Below are 19,985 nucleotides of genomic sequence, written 5' to 3'. Positions count from 1 at the left end.
ATACTGACCTAACCAGGGGATGAAGCTGAGGCAATATACACTCATCCCCGGTAGATCCCGGTAGATTTTTCTTTTCATTCGTCTCTGTGAATCATTTCCAGCGGTTGGCCAAGTCGTTATAAGTTGCAAATTCTTCCATTGTTGAATTTTGAGTGAAGGATGAAGATGCTGAGTTGTTCTTGGCCATTTGTATCCTTGAGTTCCTGGCAGTCACCCAGATGCCTGGCTGAGGTAGTGGCAACACCCAGCTAACCGGCTGAGGCTGAAGTAGGTCAACATTTGCGCCGGAAACAAAGTTTTGGTTATCAACCACTTCTTGTACATAGTCTGGGTGCTTTACATCAGCTGCAAATGCATAATTCATTTGTTCTGGGAATGCAATGAGTGAGTTGGCCTGGGGCATGACTTGTTTATTGCTGAATTCAATTTGTGAGTCGATCATTAGCTGGTTTTCGATATTACTCAGCAATTGGGAGTCGGGATTAGGGGTTCCTAATCCTTGATTATATACATTGAAGCTTTGACAAGAAATAGTTGAATTCGCTTGTGCAACAGAAACCAATCCAGGAAGTTGCTCTCTTCCTAAGAAATCAGCAAAACTGGTCATTGCTTGGGTTATCCCTTGATCCCAGTAAACCGGCATTTGTGGATTTTGAACTGCTTGGTTTCCGATCACCTCATCTAAAGGCGAAGAAAAATCCATCACTATATCATCACAAGATATTTGGGGAAACAACATCAGTGTATTGCTCTTCTCAAGAGTCGATGGCCTGAAAAAAGCTTTTCTTGTGAAGGAAGCAATAAAAGTACCTGATATTGGTGAAGTTGAATCCTTGATCCTAAGAGTTGGCTTGAGCTGTTCGTATGTTTGAACTTGTTGAGTATGATCATAACGTGTCTGGACGCATGGCGAAAAGGGGAACTGCAGATTGGAGGGGATTTCTGCCCCGTGTCTATCAAAATTGAAAGAAAATTCTGCAAGACCATTGTGGAAGTCTGACTGAAAGTATGGAGATTTTTGACTCGGGAAAGGTCTTTGGCTCATCTCTAAAAACCGGCTTTCGCATTGTATGAGCTTTTCATAGTGTTGGTCAAGGGCACCTGGGGGAAATTGAACATAATGCCCCCTGAAAACAGAAGATATCGAAAAACTACGTCAGGTAGTGCTGAAAAATTAGGGTTTAGGAGAAATGCGAAGAGAAAATAAAGATAAGGGACCTGTGAATAAGAGCTTGACCATTGGTGAAATCTGATGCCACATTCCACATGGTATGCTTTCTCGGCTGTGGATTTGATTCTCGGTGGAACGTAGGTGGCTGGTTCAACTGCAAAACATCACCATATTAACAAGATGCTGGGAACAAAATTACCATAATTAAACCCTTAGTCCAATGAATACTTATGAACACGAAGATAAACAAGAGTTACCTCGATTTCCAGAATCCCGGGCTCATTTTCTTTGATAACTGCTCTCAATGCCGAAATATCAGACCACTGCACTTCAATCTTGCTCTTCAAACCCTGATCCAAGATTTCCCACACCAATTTTCTCTTCGCGTAGTAACATTTCACCACCAAGTCACCTTCATTGTGAGCTACTCTCTGCACAACATTATAATCAAAATCGAACAAAATTTGTACTTTCGCAACTTCAGATTAAGTGTGTCATGGATTGTTTAAAAACTGCCAACCTGCCACAAACCGATTCGGATAAATGATGCATTGAAGTTAGAAGCCTTCAATTTTTCCTTCTCAGTCATCAACTGAAAAGCGTTGGGTTTAACTTCCGGCGAACGCTTAGTCTTGAGTTTTCTGGGTGCAATCACTTCTGTTAAGTCTATGAAAGGGGGTGTCACCCCAAGGTTCAAACCAAGAGGACTTAAACTTAGAAGAGTTTGAGCCAATTGAGCCTGCAAAAAATGAGTAATAAAAATTAAAAAAAAAAAAATGAAAAAACATTGCAGAAAATGGGAAGTATCTACTGTTCACATATAAAGACATAAAAATAATTTAGAAACAACCATCGTGTTAAAAAGGAACGAAATGATAGAAAAAGAAACAATCACACTTTACTGTTTTTTTTTTTTTTTTCTGTTCATGTGGTTGAGAAATTTTTTTTTTTTCTGTTCATGTGGTTGAGAATTGAGAAGATGCAACATTTAAAAGGAAAATGGAAGAACGATACGTGAGCGTAGCGATATTGGCTTCAATGGGTTTTCTTTCAAATCCCAATCCACAGAGAAAGTATTGTAAAAATCTTAAAAACGCCATGCAAACGCCGAATCAACCCAAATAAAACAAAACCTAAACTTCTCGCATAAACAACACAAAAATAAATGAATCAATATAAATTAATTAAAACACACACATGAAACGTAAAGTTTCAAGATGCATCCATCACGTTGAATAAAAAAACCGAAACGAAAAAACCAAGACAAAACAGTAAAATACTTTTTCGTTGGAATCCATTGGAGTTTGTCTGAGCCTCTTGTTTGCAGCTTCTGAAATATGATCACACCAAGAGCCAAAACCAGTGACACGATTCGCATTCTTCGAATTCAGAGACGAATTCTGAGACTGCTCGGAAGCGGAACCAGAAGCTTCACCACCATCACTGTTCCACTCGAAACCGCCATTAGAATCCACAACCATCTCTTCTTTATTATTTCTTTATTCCTGGTTTTTCGGATGAAGAACTGAAAAAATCAGTCCAAACCCAGTAGAAATCCAACTGGGGCCGATTCAGTTTCGAGTGCCAAATCGGAGTATAAATAGGTTGACTGTGGGAAGTTGGAGGAGAGGGAGAGAGATAGTAGGGGAGAGAGAGAGAAGCGGCGTGAACAGAGGAAACGGAGAAAAACAGAGCAAACAAACGTGTGTGAGTAGGATTTTGCAGAGCCAACCAGCCCCTGTGGGGCTTTGGCTTTATAAAGGGATTGATTTTTGAGCTGTATACATGGGAGAGGAACTCCTTTTGACGAGGACTGCTGACCTCATCATTTTACACGTGGACACTTGAAAATGATTTTCTTAGAGAGAAGATCCTTGTGTGGCCGGATTCTCTTTGTAAGGATCTCAAAATCCTCCAATCACATCCGTTTGTCGTATATCGTGCGGTTTGTTTTGTCAGGTACGGTTTATATTCAATTTTAAATAAAAAAAAATTACAATGATTTCTGACCATATAATGTATGATGAACGAATATGATTGTAGGATCTCAAGATCCTTACAAAAGGGATTCGGCTAGGATTCTCTGGATTTCCTTATTCTGCTACTCGGCCCCACAAATTACAAAATCAGGGTTCTTATTTTACCTTAAAATATTAGGGTTATCAATTTTTTTTAAGGAGTTTTAACGAAACACTTTCGGTAATGTTTACTTTTAATGAAAAACCGTTTTTTTACTTTTTCATGGTATTATTCACTACACCTTTATTTGTCATTTTTCATTAAAACTAAAGTTTTTTTAGACTTTTCGTTAGTTTTTTTTATTTTTTTTTTATTTTTTTTATTGTTCTCTCTCGATTCGTTTTTTCACTTGTTTAGTTGTTTATGGTCTTGTTTCTTGAAGGTGAGTTTTGATTTGGATGGTGCTGTCTATAACTCATTTTTAGCTCTCACACTTGATATTAATTTTTGTTAGTTGAATTAAATAAATTGAAGAAGATGGGACAAACATTAACAAGAGTGTGTAGGAAGTAAAAATGGTGTGTGAGTAGCACTACCTTTTGATTTTTACCAAATTCTAAATCTTGTTCAATTGGGTGGTTGGATTGTGAAAAAAAATTGTGAGTTAAATATGGTTAAAATTTTATTTATTTTTTTGCCTTATTTCTAAAATTATTTTGTGTTAGTAATAAAAAATAGGGGCTTATACTATTCAAGTATTGAGAGGTGGGAGTAGTGACAAATGGATTATGGTGGTGTTTGTTTTTTCATTATTATTATTACTTTTCTTTATCCTACTTTTTATGGAAAACTTTTGTTCGAGAACAAAACTTTTTATGGAAAACTAACATTAGGAATAATAAAGTGATTAAAAAAAAAAGGAGATGTTCTTAAAACCCTACAAAATTCATCATGAATTTCATGAACTCCTGTTGATATATTTTACATGATCAGTTGGTAACAACATTATGATTGTCAATAACTTTTACATGAGCTGTCCACAACAAACGTATATAAACGAGTGATAATTAAACATAAATTTGTGTGTAAAAATAAGTGTAAGATCCTATATGTAGCTTAAAAAACAGTATGGATGTTAAGAAGAAATTGAGACATTGGAGAAAATTAAAAACATGTATGCCGTATTAAATATTTGGATATATGTACCAAACATTCTGTGATAGTCATTCTCATAAAACATGTTTCAGAAACAACTTTTCATTCCTTCATTTTAATTAACTTACTCGCCCACTTTTATTGTTCTTTGTTGCCATTCCTTTCCTTCATTGTCAATTCAAATTTCATTCATCCTCTATATTTTTGTAATACTTTTGTTTATTTTCAATTTGAATTTCATTCCGTTATTTAAACTTGTTTGGAGTAGAATATCGAAAATGTAAGAAAATCAAAATTACAGTTTTATGAACAAAAACAAAGAGAAAAAAAATGTCCTGGATTCTATTAAGCAATCATGTTTTAAGTTTACTTTTCGTTATACAATGTTACTAATGAAAAGTAGGGACTTATTGTTATTCTAGTTTTTATATAGTTTTAAGTCTATGAGTTGTGTTTCCTTTTATCAATAGGCTTTATTCAATGTATTTTTATGGAAAATCAAATTAGTTAGAAAATGATTATAAAAAGTGAATCATTATTAATTCCGTAAAAAATCATGATGTACTCCTCTCTACTTAAATTTTGTTGGGAGACAATGGTGCATGATGGCTATTTTACACTATTTTTAGATCCTTCAAAATAAGTTGTGAGGTTTCAATAATATTCTCACATTGTACTTTAAAGTATTAATTTACATATTATGTCTGTTTGAACGTAATGTTAAATTGATGGTGATCGGTTGTCCTTCTATAACACAAACATCGATTTAGGAGAAGTTGAAGCTTTATGATGAATGTTTTATATAATATATATGTAAGGTCTTACACTTGTCATGTCATCAATTTAATGAAAGACTAGACAATCATATTAGTCATACGATTTCAAAGTCGTATGATGCAATATGAGAAACTTGAAACTACTTGACTCAATTAAAAATCATCCAAAATCTAAGTGGTATGAAATGTAGTTATCTCTTATATAAAATAGTTTTTTTTTAACCAACATTTCCTCTTGCAGGAATTTGCTCTGCAAAAATATCTGTACATTGTTCTACTCCATTAAAGTCAACCAATAACGTATCTAGGCAACAAAAAGAATTCAATATAAGAAACTTAGGTACACATGGAGAAAATGAAAAAAATATTAATCATCCTTGGGACTCTTATAGTTGGCAGCAATTTAAACAATATGTTTGATTTGGATTTTTTTTAAGACCATGTTTAACTTCCCACAGGATTTCTCCGGTCACAGACACTTAGACTATGTTTGGGTAAACAATATTTGTACATTGTTCTACACATTGTACTTCAAAATAAGTTGTGAGGTTTCAATAATATTCTCACATTGTACTTTAAAGTATTAATTTACATATTATGTCTGTTTGAACGTAATGTTAAATTGATGGTGATCGGTTGTCCTTCTATAACACAAACATCGATTTAGGAGAAGTTGAAGCTTTATGATGAATGTTTTATATAATATATATGTAAGGTCTTACACTTGTCATGTCATCAATTTAATGAAAGACTAGACAATCATATTAGTCATACGATTTCAAAGTCGTATGATGCAATATGAGAAACTTGAAACTACTTGACTCAATTAAAAATCATCCAAAATCTAAGTGGTATGAAATGTAGTTATCTCTTATATAAAATAGTTTTTTTTTAACCAACATTTCCTCTTGCAGGAATTTGCTCTGCAAAAATATCTGTACATTGTTCTACTCCATTAAAGTCAACCAATAACGTATCTAGGCAACAAAAAGAATTCAATATAAGAAACTTAGGTACACATGGAGAAAATGAAAAAAATATTAATCATCCTTGGGACTCTTATAGTTGGCAGCAATTTAAACAATATGTTTGATTTGGATTTTTTTTAAGACCATGTTTAACTTCCCACAGGATTTCTCCGGTCACAGACACTTAGACTATGTTTGGGTAAACAATATTTGTACATTGTTCTACACATTGTACTTCAAAATAAGTTGTGAGGTTTCAATAATATTCTCACATTGTACTTTAAAGTATTAATTTACATATTATGTCTGTTTGAACGTAATGTTAAATTGATGGTGATCGGTTGTCCTTCTATAACACAAACATCGATTTAGGAGAAGTTGAAGCTTTATGATGAATGTTTTATATAATATATATGTAAGGTCTTACACTTGTCATGTCATCAATTTAATGAAAGACTAGACAATCATATTACTCATACGATTTCAAAGTCGTATGATGCAATATGAGAAACTTGAAACTACTTGACTCAATTAAAAATCATCCAAAATCTAAGTGGTATGAAATGTAGTTATCTCTTATATAAAATAGTTTTTTTTAACCAACATTTCCTCTTGCAGGAATTTGCTCTGCAAAAATATCTGTACATTGTTCTACTCCATTAAAGTCAACCAATAACGTATCTAGGCAAAAAAAAGAATTCAATATAAGAAACTTAGGTACACATGGAGAAAATGAAAAAAATATTAATCATCCTTGGGACTCTTATAGTTGGCAGCAATTTAAACAAAATGTTTGATTTGGATTTTTTTTAAGACCATGTTTAACTTCCCACAGGATTTCTCCGGTCACAGACACTTAGACTATGTTTGGGTAAAGAAATTTAAGATTACTAAGGAATTTAAAAATGACGGAAATTGAAATGACGAGATTTTATTTTCTAAAATTTGTAAATTTTCTTGTTTAGTTAACCTAAGAGAACAATGAAATTGAATACGGAATTTGTTATTTTTAAACTCTCAATCATAGAAATTGAGAAATGACATCTATTTACATGGAATTTGAACTTGGGATTTGGAGGTTCCAAATTCCAAGTTTTTTTTCCATGTGGAATTTCTAAATTTCTATGTTTATGAATCCAAACAAGAGAATTGGTGCTTGTCAATTTATAAATTTTGATTTTTACCAAAATTCCATGTTTATTTTCCTCATCCAAACATAGTGTTAGAACACCTGAAATTATTAAATTTCTACTCTGCTTATCCAACGTTCATGTCAGTTGGGTTTGTCCAATCCAAACCCTAAAATTTTATGTTTTGTTTATTTTTGTATTACAACATTATCCATTGTATTTGTGTAGTTGAAAAGTGACTGTAAAGTTTTCAAAAATTTATTTTATTTTTGTATGTGAATGTTAATCATATTATTCATTGAATTTGTGTTGTTACTTAAGCATCTGCACTTTAAAATATTGATGGTTTCTGGAAGAATTGTGAAATGTGATTAGTGAAGGGCAGGTCGTTGAGATTTGATGCAAGTGTAAATATAATTATATATACAATTAGCAGCCTCCAATGGGGGTAGGCAAAGGTGTTTTGACTTGCCATGCAAGGAAAATCAAGTTAAGATGGAGTGGTCAAACAAGTGCCTACTTGGTTTGCCTGTTTCATCAGAGTACACACTTTTTTTATGAGGTAATTGAGTAAATATAACTTACCATGTTAATCATTAAAGTACAATTTTGTTTATTTTGTTTGCCTACACCATTAGAAAAGTTCTAACTAATGCTCCAATATGTAGCACATACAAGACGTGGGCATAAGAGGTTAATGATTTCTTAAACCTCATTTGGATGTGCTTTTAAAATAACTGAAAACGTTTTTAGATGAAATGTTTTTGGGTTCCAAAAGTACTTAAAGTGTTTTCTGCAAGAAGCACCTATTATGTGCTTCTTCCAGGAAGCACTTTAAGCATTTTTCTAGAATTTACTTACATTTTTACTAGGATTGGTTCCAAAAATATTTTCACCAAAAACACTTTCAGTCATTTTAAAAGCACATCCAAACGAACTCTTAATTAGTTGGTGATTAACACATGAGTATTATTAACCAGAATTGCTAGAGATGATTAGCTCTTGCCCCACGTCATTATAGAATTTTAATTAATAAACCCACGTGTTTATCAGGTAGAATACAATATTTACTTATTTCGTGGCACCAACAAAATAGCAAATTGACAAAAAAAGACCATTTGATGAGTGATGAGAGATGAGTGACGTTGACGTTCTCGGTTGTTTTTATCATCATCACTACTTAATTAAGGGAATTGCTTTTGTAATCAAAACTTTTGGAGATTGATACATCTGTAGTTATTAAGTCGATGGGATGATCCCATATGATAGCTCACCTGCCTAATTAGGAAAAAATAATAGATATATGAACATGGTATTGGACATGTTCCAAGTGGATGTGGTGGCAATTCAGAATGCGAGTGTTATGTATTTAAAGAATAATGTTTGACTATTCAAAGATGAGTAGAAATTTCAACTCAAAATTTTTCATGTTCGAACCACAGAATTTTATACTTATGATCAGAATCATTCATATTATGAATTACTTTGAAGATCATCTTTACAAAAAATGAATTAAAACTAAAGTCGTTTAGTCAATTTATTGTAGCAGATACATAGACAGTTCGTAATGCTTTTACCAATTCCGTTCATTTTCTTTATACAGTTCGATGTCTAAACGACCTTATAGGTTAATTGACGAAGTTCTATGATTTGGCAACGAATAGTTTTGAGTAGGAACTTCTACTCATTCTTTGAGTAGCCAAGTATTATTCATGTCTAAATATTAATTGAGACGAAAATGTATGTATAATGGTTTAAAAATTGGTGAAAAATCATTGAGGTTAAAGAATACAAAAACTGAAAACCCTAATATCATCTTCTACTTATTGTTTTCAATCTCAATGAATATCGTACCTTGTTCAAACGAAAAAGAATAAAAAAACCTATTAAGATTACAAAATCATTTGGTACATACCCTTGTAAGTTATAATGTAAATAAGGGTTTGTTATTAACATTTCTCTATTGGAATAATGCAAGGCTAAAATACTTGAAGAAGGTACGTTCTTAATTAAAGAGTAAAGAGCAACCTAAAACGACAAAACTCACCGCTTTGCAAGGATCGAAGAGAACGTCTGTCATATAGAAAAGAAAAATAACATACACCTAGATGTAATGCGATGAAGTGCTTATTGGTATGATTGGAAGCAACCTAAGGCTAAGTTGACTTTGATTAGTGGGTGAGACTGAGATGTAGCTAAAAGACATCATTGTGTGCATATAAGAGCAGTAGTGGGATGTTATGTAAAGATTCTAAGACTGATTTATAGTCAAGCCATGACTATTAATGGGGAAAGCAAAGAATGAAATTTGCAGCCATGGACGGGAATTATGGGTTAATAAAGGTTTCCCCATTCATATGAGAGCTACACTCCATAAAAGTCATCTTTGATTTTCTTACAAGCGATATTGGGAGAACAGGGTACTGAAACTTGACCTTGCATATAACGGTGACAACTCTTAACCACACCTAAATTACAAATCTCGTTCAAAAATAGCATTTCCCAAAAATTGTGATCAAAGCAGACAGAGAAGAATTAAAAAAAAAAAAAAAATCAAAATGAGATGTAAAAGTGCACAATAATTTTTTTAGAGTATCAATAACAGATTTCTTCACGAAAACGTAAAGACAAACCGCAAATAATATAGCAGTACTTGCAAGATGTGCATGATGTGGGAATGATGTGGATGTATGTGATATGGATTATATTGTTTAAAGAACACGTGCAAAGCTTGGATCAGTGGTTGGCTGCTACAAAAGTTTTAGAGTGGATAATGGTAGTCAGGCGCCTACTATTTGGCATATAAAGCAAAAGGCTAAAGGATGAAGTCACTTTGCTTGAATGTCACAGGCTCTCTTTATATTCTGCAAAAATTTCCACCACTTTTGATTGATCATAACGCACATGATTGAATCTTAGATCTCCTCCTACTCTTCTTTTTTCTTTTCTTTTTTTCGAAAAAAAATTTGAAAAAATAAGAGCAAGCACAAGTTTCATTGATGGTTTTCATAGATCCATCAACTGATTTTCTGGGGTCCCATTATTTCTGTGACTTGAAAAACCAAACATTCCCTTTGATTTTCCTGGTGGAAATATGACCTAGTGTGGGCCCTCTTTTTTCTCTTCTCCCTTGAGTCTTCGCATGCTACTACTTAATCTCGAAGGTTCACGCATGAAATCTTGATGGGGTCCTTCAAATTTAGAGATTTTCTTCCTTTCTTGCAGGCTGCAACTTTATCAGTTTTTGGATGCACTCATGAGACCAACTCTAATGGTGGGCTAAAAGCCAAATTACTCCCCAAAATTTCCCCCCAAACGCACTCCAACCCAAGGAGAAATTTTGAGATAAATGCTAAATGTTAAACCAATGCCAAATTCCCCCCGACATTTAGCCCAGAAATCGGGGTGGACTCTACCCAATATTTATCAGAATTTAAATTTTTTTAGATTAAAATGTTCATAAAATTAATTTACGATAGTCTACATATTTATTTAAAAAAAAATTAATTTAACAAAAAAAATAGCCTAAATTCATTCTTTAATAATCCCGAGTTAAAATTTTAGGATAGAATGGTTGGAGTAGAAAAACTATTTTTGAGCTAAAAGCTAAATTTTTCGGGTTAAAAAATTTGACTTTTAACCCAACTAGATGGTCTGAGGGTCCCAATTAATTTGGTTAATCATTAGGGTTTCCCAAGCAGGTTAATCACTAGGGTTTCCCAAGTAGGTTATTTGAACTTTGGTTTTTTTATTTATTATTGGTAATGATTTAAGATGGTTAATCATGCAGTTAAAAGGTCTTGTCCGCATTACTTTCTGATCATCTGCAAGCTTAGCTGATAGATAGATAGATAGATATATACATATATATATATATATTTTTTTTTATTATTGGTAATGATTTAAGATGGTTAATCATCCAGAAAAGGTCTTATCCGCATTACTTTCTGATCATCTCTGTAAGCTCAGCTGATATATAGATAGATACATACATATATATGTAGGCACGCCTGATGACATGACATCAAAGGAGATGTAATCTTCATCATATCACGATTGTAATTAAGTTTTGTTTCTTTTGCAATCTATTGTAAAGTGTCAAACCATCGTCAAAGATACTAATCAATGTAATCACTTTAGTGGACGTGAGAAATCTCATCTCTAAGCACAAGAAAATTCGCTTTCAATCATTTACAAGTTAAATAGTCAAATAATGTTGTGTTATCGTATGGTTTGTCATGTTAAGTTGTAAAAAGTATTAGGATCATATTTGACATTTGAGGACTCTGTACAACTTTTATAAAAAATAGGCTCTCCTTAAGATAGGATTCCAAGATTTTTTTTTTTTTTTTTGGACATTGTATTCATGCCACATTCAACTAACAATCAAAATTTTAACTAATTCAGTTTTTTCTTCAAATTATGATTTAGGGTAAATCGGTGAAATAAAAGGAGCAAAGATGGGAGAGGTAGGAGAAGACGATTTGTGCTTATGGGAGAAAATAATACACAAGTTAAATATTATTGTTTAATTTGTAGGGAAAATGCAAAGCTAATATATTGTACGCCATGCAACCCATAGTCATATGTTAACTGGAAACTTTTTATTAGGAAATATGTGCATATGTAATATAAGGGAGAATGAAAAATTATAGGATCCTCTTAAATTGGGTCTTTTGTTGTTGATCTGTTTCCATACTTTTATTGTCATCTTTAAAAAATACATTTACTCATAGTTCAAAACATATAACTAAATAAGATTTTAAAATTTAAATTTATAATTTGACAATGTAACATGTTAGATGTGTTTGAAAATCTATATTCTCATACAAGTTGTTTAGGTCGGATTGATAAAGTCATGCAAATAGCATGCAGCCAATCCAAATATGAAACTCACTTCTAAAGATATTGGCAAAGCTCAAATCTTTCATGCTGGGTTTTGATTGGCCTTTTGGGAGAGAGAGAGAGAGAGAGAGAGCCACCACAGCAAGGGAAAAAAAAAATAGTATCTCTTATTGTGACAAAGGATTGCAGATGAAGGAGTTGTCTAATCTCAAATGTCACACTCACCAGCAAGGAAAGAGCTTTATTTTCTTTTTCTCAATAACAGTTGATGGTACTCAAAGAAGCTACACCGACCCACTTTCTAACTGTCCAATGAGGCAGACCTACAAAGAAAAGAGATGGAGGCATATTGACGGAAGAATGAACTTTTAATGGTTTATAAATAAGTTAGACTTTACACGTGGAATAATATGTTTTAATACTACGAAAAAAGTTGGATTTCAAGCTTAACACATGAGCAACACAAATCGGATAATAGAGAATACGTATGATTATTGAGTTTCACACATAAGATAAGATACTCTGATACCATGAAAAAAGTTGGTGTCAATCATGTATCGGTGAGGTTTAAGAGTGCATGTAAGTTTTTCTGAAAAATGATGTGCATAAAACAAGGACACCAAAGTAATGGTTTTTGAAACCAATCATGAGTTTGTGCCGTTCGAGCATGCTAGTCTCTTTAAACATAGAACTTACATGAGACTCATTCATCGCCAAGTGACATTACTGTTCAATAATGCATTGACTTGAAGCTTTTATAAATTAATGTATTATTGAACTGGAACGCCACACAATAACCGTTCATATAAGTTATTACGCAAAAAAAGTCACTTCGCTTTGACTCCACGTGTCAATGACAACAAAAACCAAGATCCCTAAGAAGAAAAAGGGCCTTGTCATGGAGCACTCGAGCATTTTATGACCCACTGACACTCCTAATGATCACTTTATAATCTCAGCATATATAATTATATACGCTAATGAGATTGAACATTGCACCCATCTCCAACTGTTTTTGACTTTTGATTCCTCCCTATCCAGCAGCGCCGCCCCCCTAAAGGAGTAAATTGAAATATATAAAAATAAAAATAAAAATAAAAATGCTAACTTCCAGATTTATTAAGTAATTAAAAAAACCTTCCATCTCTTTCGTTCCATAGATTGTCAATTTTCTGCTCAAAAGTTATTGCTTGTTACAAAATGGGACAATTGGATGCTTCAATTTTACAAGAATAGTAGACAAATATATAAGTGAATTAATTTAACTAAAAATAATAAAACTTGTGCCTTGAAGCCATCCAATTGATTTCTCTCTGCTCTAATTGAGGGTTTTGGTGATGGCCTGGAACGGGAGGTGACAGCAAAGACGGCCGGCCGGCAAGTGTATGACAAATGAAGTTCTAGCTTGAGAATCAATGGGGGAAATGGCTTATTTTTCCTTGTTCTGGTCATCACCGAAAGCCAAATCGAATATCTGATTGTAGTCCTCTACAAAGTGAACGTCAAGACCTTCTTTTACATTAGGGGCAAGCTCATCGAAATCCCTCTTGTTGGCTGCCGGAAATATGATGGTCTTCACTCCACCCCTCCTTGCTGCTATAGTTTTCTCCTTAACCTAAAGTGCATGCAAACACGAGGTTTCAATGAGTTTGAGATGCACCGTAATGTACTCGAAAGCATATCACAAAAAATTTGAAACTTTTCCTAAATGGAGTTTAATGTATCTTAAAATCTTAATGAATGTCTGATGGCTTAACATACCCCGCCGATTGGAAGGATCTTCCCAGTTAGTGTTACTTCACCGGTCATTGCTAAATCCTTCCTGACAGGCTTCTTCATGGCTATGGACAGCATGGATGTTATCATGGTGCAACCAGCACTAGGTCCATCTTTTGGTGTGGCCCCAGCAGGAACATGTAGATGAAGCTTGGAATCGGCAAAGAAGGCATTGCCTGGATCTTTATCGAGCAATATCGCTCTGGCAACAGTATGAGCAATTTGGGTACTTTCTTTCATAACTTCTCCAAGTTGACCGGTTACATGAAGACCTCCTTTTCCCTCTGCTTCCTCAACCTGAGTGGTCTCTATATACAAGGTGGAACCACCCATGGCAGTCCAAGCGAGACCCATCACAACTCCAACCGGAGTCTGATCATAGAGGCGTTCAGCATGGAACACAGGTTTGCCAACAAAATCAGACAAGTTTGGTTCGTCAACCAAGATTTTTTCAACTGCTTTTGCTTCTTTACTCTCCTGAATTTTCTCCGTCTCTTCTGTATCCTGTAAAGACAAGTACAACCATTAAATCCTTCAGTTGGTGAACACATTTTCGGATGGCAGAAACAGATGAAACAGGATTATATTGAGAGGCAGTTTAACAAGCTTCTTTAAAATTATAACCTTCTTAAACGCGATAGGTTGGAGGTTCACAATAGAATAATTCTTAAGATTCCACTCAAGTTGCCACATTACTCAATACAGATTGCGAAAGTAACCAATACCAAGTAACTTTACATGTTATCACATACCTTGGAATCCATAGGTTCGTCAATCTCTGGAACCTCAACTTCACCAACTACAGGTTCGGCTGGGAGATCCTTCTCTAATGATTCAGTTGCAGTCTGGTCCTCGCTAGCAACTACGTTTTGATCTACTTTATGAATATCTTCTACTTTTGCTTCATCGGTCTCTACGACCTGGGCTTCAAGAACTGCAGGTTCAACTGGGAGATCAATCTGACTAGTGGGAGACTGTATTTGGTCAGCAACCGCAGGTTCGTCTGATGCTCCTTGTCTAACAAGTTGCAGAGCTATCTGCCAGGCCATAAAAATAGGTTAAAGTAATAAGGTCACAAATTTGTTGCACATTTCGAAGCAGTAGCTGTAGCTCTACAGACCTAAACTTTAAACCAAGTGGATAGAGCTTTATGGTTCGTCATATTGAAAAACTTCAAGTTCGTGGTAATGATCCATATATATATTTTGGCGACAAACCTTGCGATAGATCTTTTCTATGTGCTTTTGGAGATTCCTAACTCCTGCTTCTCGGCAATAATTTTCTATAAGAGCAAGAAGAGCTGCATTGGTCACTTCAACCTGTTGAGGTTCGATGCCACATGCTTCACGTGTGGTCTTCTCCAAATAGTCTCTAGCAATGTGCATTTTTTCATCAGTAATATACCCAGCTATGGAAATGACCTCCATTCTATCCAAGAGAGGATTGGGTATATTCTCCACAACATTTGCTGTACAAACAAACAGAACCTGCAACAAAATTTCCAAAAGCACGATAAAGTTAAAAGAACAAAATGAACAAAAAGAAACTATATGTAACCCTTATTTTATTTCATCCATGCTGCAAGGCCCGCAACTTAAATTATAAAGATTTAAGTAAATGGAGTTACAAAGTAGGACATCTAAAGCATTCCCTTTCATTACATATTCTAAAGATTTTAATTATACTAGTTTAACCCTCACACCAGTACATCAGATTGCTTAGAAATGAAATTATGCTACCAGTAAAAGTAGGACATCAAATGCCTTAAAATAAAAAAACTAACCTTTGACAGGTCAATTGGAACGTCAAGATAATGGTCAAGAAAATTAGCATTTTGCTCTGGATCAAGAAGCTCCAACAAAGCACTTGCTGGATCACCAGCATGTCCCCTTCCCAACTGCCACAAAACAAGGCATAGTTAAATAACCATGAACTTATGGCGAACGCAAAGCACTTCTGATTTTGTAAATAATCATTTCCAATATTATTGCTCACTCTAAAATACAAAGGAGACCAACAATATGACATCTCTAAGCCAACCAGATATACCTTGTCAATCTCATCAATCAGAACTAAAGGGTTAGCTGTTCCCACATTTTTAAGGCATTGTACCATCTTTCCTGGCATAGCACCAATGTAGGTTCGACGATGCCCCTGGATGTAATTTAAAAATTGGTGTATAAGAAATAGCTCATGATGTATAGCTGTTACCAATATTATAGAGGACAAGCTTGCTAAATACCTTAATTTCAGCAACATCAGATAACCCTCCCACAGAGAATCGGTAAAAATTACGGTTCAAGGCACGTGCAATTGAACGACCAATGCTGGTTTTGCCCACTCCAGGTGGACCAGAGAGACAAATGATTTTCCCTGTGATAAATAAGAAGAATATCAATAATCCACACTGCAATCATCAAAACTAGCACAGACTTGTGGCATTTGTTACCACCTCATAAATAAATACAAAATAAGAGTTAAGAACAGTGTCCAAAAAACAAGGTAAAAAAAAAAAAAAAAACGCAATGATGCGATGCTCCTAAATCAAGTTAGACAATAGTAAAAGATAAAAACTATACCAACCTTGTGACATTCCTCTGAGTTTCCCAACGGCAATAAATTCCAATATCCTTTCCTTTACATCACTTAATCCATAGTGATCTTCATCAAGAATCTTTTGCGCCCGAAGAACATCAAAGTTCTCATCACTGCATTTGGGATTTAGATAAGAGAAGTTATAACATTTGGAGATCTGCTAGAACGTTTAAAATACAATGAAGCATTGCTTCAATTAAATAACAAAATAGTTTTTACCACAAGATAATAAGAATAAGATAGTAACTTAAATAATATCTCTTATATACCTACCAAAAATATATCTTTTATAGTTTTTTTTTTTAAAGCTTCTCATGCTAGTCTCCATTATCTCATTTAGATTTAAATAAACGAATACTCATTACAAATATTCATATCCAAGTATGGCATGATGTTAAATTAACAATAAAGTGCCCATAATATAGTTCAAAGATTCCACACAGATTATTTATATCTTTCAGCATCTGAGCACACATATGACAAAAAATATTGGAATGTCAAATATCCTTCGCTATTTGATTAACTAAATTGAGTAGTGCAAACCTGTAATTTCCCCAGGGAATGGAAGTCAACCAATCTAGGTAATTACGCGTCACATTAAATTCACTTGAACTGGCCTCCAACAGCTGCAGTTTTGTGAGCTCTTCTTCTATAACTTGCAACACATGAGGTGGGCATTTTTCCCTGTTTGGTTCAAGTCTCTCCCTGAACTTTGCTGCATCACAAGATCACAAAAATGATGCAACCGTTACCTTTATGAATATGAACAATCAATATTTTATAAATAGATTATCAATGTTATCTACATACATGCTTGAGTCATACTCATATTAAAACTGATGTGAGAAAGCACCAACAGAGACCATGATACACACAAATTTGCAAGATGGTCACGAAACTTAATGTTATACAAAGCATGTCCTTGATGATATGCATTATGTGATCCCAAAATGCAATACATCAACATCATTTTGTCTTACTAAACATCTATTACGATATAAAGGGGACCAAACATATATTCATATTTGATTAGATTCATGGTAATGTAACAGCCTTTTACTTAGGGAGGGAAAACAACACACACACACACACACACAATATCAAGGTTTGCAAAAGGGTTAGCTTAATAATATAAAACTAACCAGAAAGTGCTGTTTTGTCATCTGCCTCCAATCCCAGTTCCTGCATCATATGCCGAGTAAGTTCAAATAACCCCCTAGAATGCAATAAAGGAATTGATACAAAACCCCTCATAAAAGAAAACAGCTAACTGAGAAATCCTCATTCACATCCAATGAGGGTGTATGACATCACAAATGTCTGATGATGGTGGAGAGTGGAGAAAATTACCTTCTTTATGGCTTTAAGCTGCTCATTCAACAAGTAGCGGCGCTGCTCACCACTTATCTTCTCTTCAATTGCTTTTGCAATAGATTCCTTTAGTATGACGAAAAAGGAATTAGCAAACGAAAATCAAACTTTAATAGAGAAATATATGCCAAGTACTAAACAAGGGGATATTGGCAATACATACCTGAATCTTGCTGATTTCTATCTCTTTCTTCACTAGTTCCAGTGTGAGCTTTAAACGTTTATAAACCTGAGCAAAAATTGCTTAGTTAGAAACCAATCTTGATATGATAAAATTGAATATATAGTCTATCAATCATCCCAGTTACAAATCAATTAACCGATACTTACATCTAGCTCTTCAAGCACTTCCTGACATTGCAACTTGTTTGCACCAGATATAGCAGCTCCAAAATCTGCTAACCTTGGAAAATTAAAATCACCTATATGCTGCACAAATAAAGATAAAAAGAGGGAAAACCAAAATGTGAGGAAAAAAAAGATTTGACATATGTTGCAAGCAAAGAAATTTGTTTTGAAGTACTTAGGCATTCAGAAAGAAAGATACCATAAAATTCAAATATTATGAGAAACTCAACCTGATTGTATGTTTGAACATGATCCCTCCATAGGGAACTAGTCTTCAGAACGTCCCTTAAAGTCGATATAACCTCAAATGACGTTGCCTTTATGACATCATCATCCTTGTTATAAGGTTTGTCCTGAAATGCAAAGTATAAACCCACAAGAAAAAGGGAAAGATAACAATCTACTTTACATGTGAAACCTCCAAAAATTAACAATTGACTTGTTAAAAACTAAGACAAATGTGGACCTTGAGATGGTCAACTTTTACAGTCAGAGGATCCTCCTCAACCTGCAGACAAGCAATACGTTTGCTTAGTTTAACTATTACATGCTAAGTTGTATGATAAATGTGTGTGTGTGTGTGTGTTTGCAATTGCAAAATCTACGGGTAAGTACTTAAACACTGAAAAGTTTCAATATAATCAAATGTTATAACCAGTTCAACGAAATGTGTACATGAACCACTAGACATATATGAGGTGATGAGCCAAAAAATAGGTGCTAAATATGGCTGCTAAAATCAATGACCAAAAGTTCATGCTTACTGATTATTTTCCCTCACCATCTCTGTAATTCGAAGTCGCCTATGACCAATTAGAACAACGTGGTCTCCTTGAATGCTTGAAATCTGAAATATGAAGACAACAAGTATAAAAATTCATATAAACTGAAGGAAATTCTACCTTATACCTAGTTATATACCACAGAATTAAGGGCATATGAAACTTGGGAGTAAATTAGATACCTGGGCAAGAGTACCGACTTCATGCAGACGGTTAAATAACTCCTTCCCCTTCAAGTCTGTTATGTTTTTTTCTGTTTCAGAACCTGAGACCACACTAGGATCAGTCCCAGGCTCATCCTTGAGAAGAAAGGCACCAGCATAAGGAGCTTGCCGTTTTTTGCTTTCTTGTAAAGCTGCCAACAGCTTAGGATCCTACACGAGAAGCAATACATCAGTTAGTTCAGTAAGTGACAACTGCTGCATAACACCTTGCAGTAGCATCAATTATAGAATCGACCCAACAACCAAAATGCCAACTCGATTTTCACTGCATCAACTAATCTCGTACCTTCACATAAATTGGCATGTAGAACCCAGGAAAGAGCGGTCGATGCGGCAATGGCAACGCTAAAACCTGCCCGAAAGGTAATCGGAAACAAAATGTTAAAGGATAGATAGGGAAGAATTCAATAATCCATCATCCAATTTATCTGTTGGTTCAGAGAACACACAAAATATCTGGCTTTCTACTCAACAAAGCAAAACACTTACATAAGCAAATGCTACAAGTGTTCAATCAAAACCATCCCAAGAACTAAAACATCCTTAACAACATAAACTGTTGCGAAAAACACAAGTAACAGTAAGTTGAACATTTTCCTACTTCTTCATCTCCCATAATCCAATCAAACTACTTTAGCATAACCAAAAGCCTGCAAATCCAAACCAACCGTTAGGTAATCTTCGGGTCGAGGATTCGTGGGCACAATTGCCGATGAAGATTTCGACTCGGCCTCCGCCTCAGCTTTCTTGACCTCAATTTCCGCCACCTGGTCAGACCCATCTTTCCCGTCCGAGCAAAAAAAGGCTCGGCCAACCGAATTGGGCCCAGTCAACCCGGTGAGCGAGCCAATAACTCGGAGAAACGGCGAAGCGAGCTCGGTGGGG

General features: G+C 34.6%; 2 protein-coding genes across 3 annotated transcripts in view; both read right to left on the bottom strand.

Moving 5' to 3' along the window:
- Positions 1–60: 60 nt before the first annotated feature.
- Positions 61–2,913, bottom strand: LOC103930562. 2 transcript variants are annotated; one of them, XM_009339908.3, is made up of 6 exons: positions 2,452–2,913; positions 1,692–1,910; positions 1,429–1,602; positions 1,219–1,325; positions 811–1,127; positions 61–705 (listed from the first exon to the last, which is right to left on the bottom strand). In XM_009339908.3, exons 1-6 carry the CDS (start codon positions 2,650–2,652, stop codon positions 92–94), a joined length of 1,632 nt encoding a protein of 543 aa, XP_009338183.2. In that variant the 5' UTR covers positions 2,653–2,913; the 3' UTR covers positions 61–91. The 2 variants fall into 2 exon arrangements, with proteins under 2 accessions (XP_009338183.2, XP_048432358.1); XM_048576401.1 differs by having other exon boundaries at positions 61–681.
- A 10,186-nt stretch (positions 2,914–13,099) lies between these two features.
- LOC103930561 (lon protease homolog 1, mitochondrial) overlaps positions 13,100–19,985 on the bottom strand; it is a 7,617-nt gene continuing 731 nt past the window's right edge. Inside the window, exons 1-19 of the mRNA XM_009339907.3 lie at positions 19,769–19,985; positions 19,387–19,452; positions 19,059–19,250; positions 18,876–18,941; positions 18,561–18,602; positions 18,325–18,447; positions 18,077–18,175; positions 17,910–17,975; positions 17,726–17,812; positions 17,518–17,557; positions 16,919–17,090; positions 16,364–16,488; positions 16,023–16,153; positions 15,830–15,934; positions 15,564–15,677; positions 14,998–15,267; positions 14,533–14,817; positions 13,766–14,284; positions 13,100–13,619 (exon numbers count right to left, since the gene is read on the bottom strand). The exon at positions 19,769–19,985 is cut by the window's right edge and continues 731 nt beyond it. Coding sequence (XP_009338182.2) covers positions 13,434–13,619; positions 13,766–14,284; positions 14,533–14,817; positions 14,998–15,267; positions 15,564–15,677; positions 15,830–15,934; positions 16,023–16,153; positions 16,364–16,488; positions 16,919–17,090; positions 17,518–17,557; positions 17,726–17,812; positions 17,910–17,975; positions 18,077–18,175; positions 18,325–18,447; positions 18,561–18,602; positions 18,876–18,941; positions 19,059–19,250; positions 19,387–19,452; positions 19,769–19,985 — 2,905 coding nt within the window. The 3' untranslated portion in view covers positions 13,100–13,433. The remainder of the gene's footprint in view (positions 13,620–13,765; positions 14,285–14,532; positions 14,818–14,997; positions 15,268–15,563; positions 15,678–15,829; positions 15,935–16,022; positions 16,154–16,363; positions 16,489–16,918; positions 17,091–17,517; positions 17,558–17,725; positions 17,813–17,909; positions 17,976–18,076; positions 18,176–18,324; positions 18,448–18,560; positions 18,603–18,875; positions 18,942–19,058; positions 19,251–19,386; positions 19,453–19,768) is intronic.

This window comes from the organism of the source record quoted next, unplaced genomic scaffold (assembly GCF_019419815.1).
Source record: "Pyrus x bretschneideri cultivar Hongxiangsu unplaced genomic scaffold, Pyrus_bretschneideri_v1 Contig11, whole genome shotgun sequence".
Classification (NCBI taxonomy): Eukaryota; Viridiplantae; Streptophyta; class Magnoliopsida; order Rosales; family Rosaceae; genus Pyrus; species Pyrus x bretschneideri.
The sequence above is the reverse complement of the archived record's forward strand: the minus strand, read 5'-3'. Positions and strand labels throughout refer to the sequence as shown.

What these genes read in the sequence shown, in the direction of transcription:
- LOC103930562 (XM_009339908.3), bottom strand. Translation starts at nt 2,652, where the DNA reads ATGGTTGTGGATTCTAATGGCGGTTTCGAGTGGAACAGTGATGGTGGT. An exon ending in CAATGGATTCCAACGAAAAA is followed by an intron (nt 1,911 to 2,451) that starts GTATTTTACTGT and finishes CATTTTTTGCAG; the next exon opens with GCTCAATTGGCTCAAACTCT. An exon ending in CCGGGATTCTGGAAATCGAG is followed by an intron (nt 1,326 to 1,428) that starts GTAACTCTTGTT and finishes GATGTTTTGCAG; the next exon opens with TTGAACCAGCCACCTACGTT.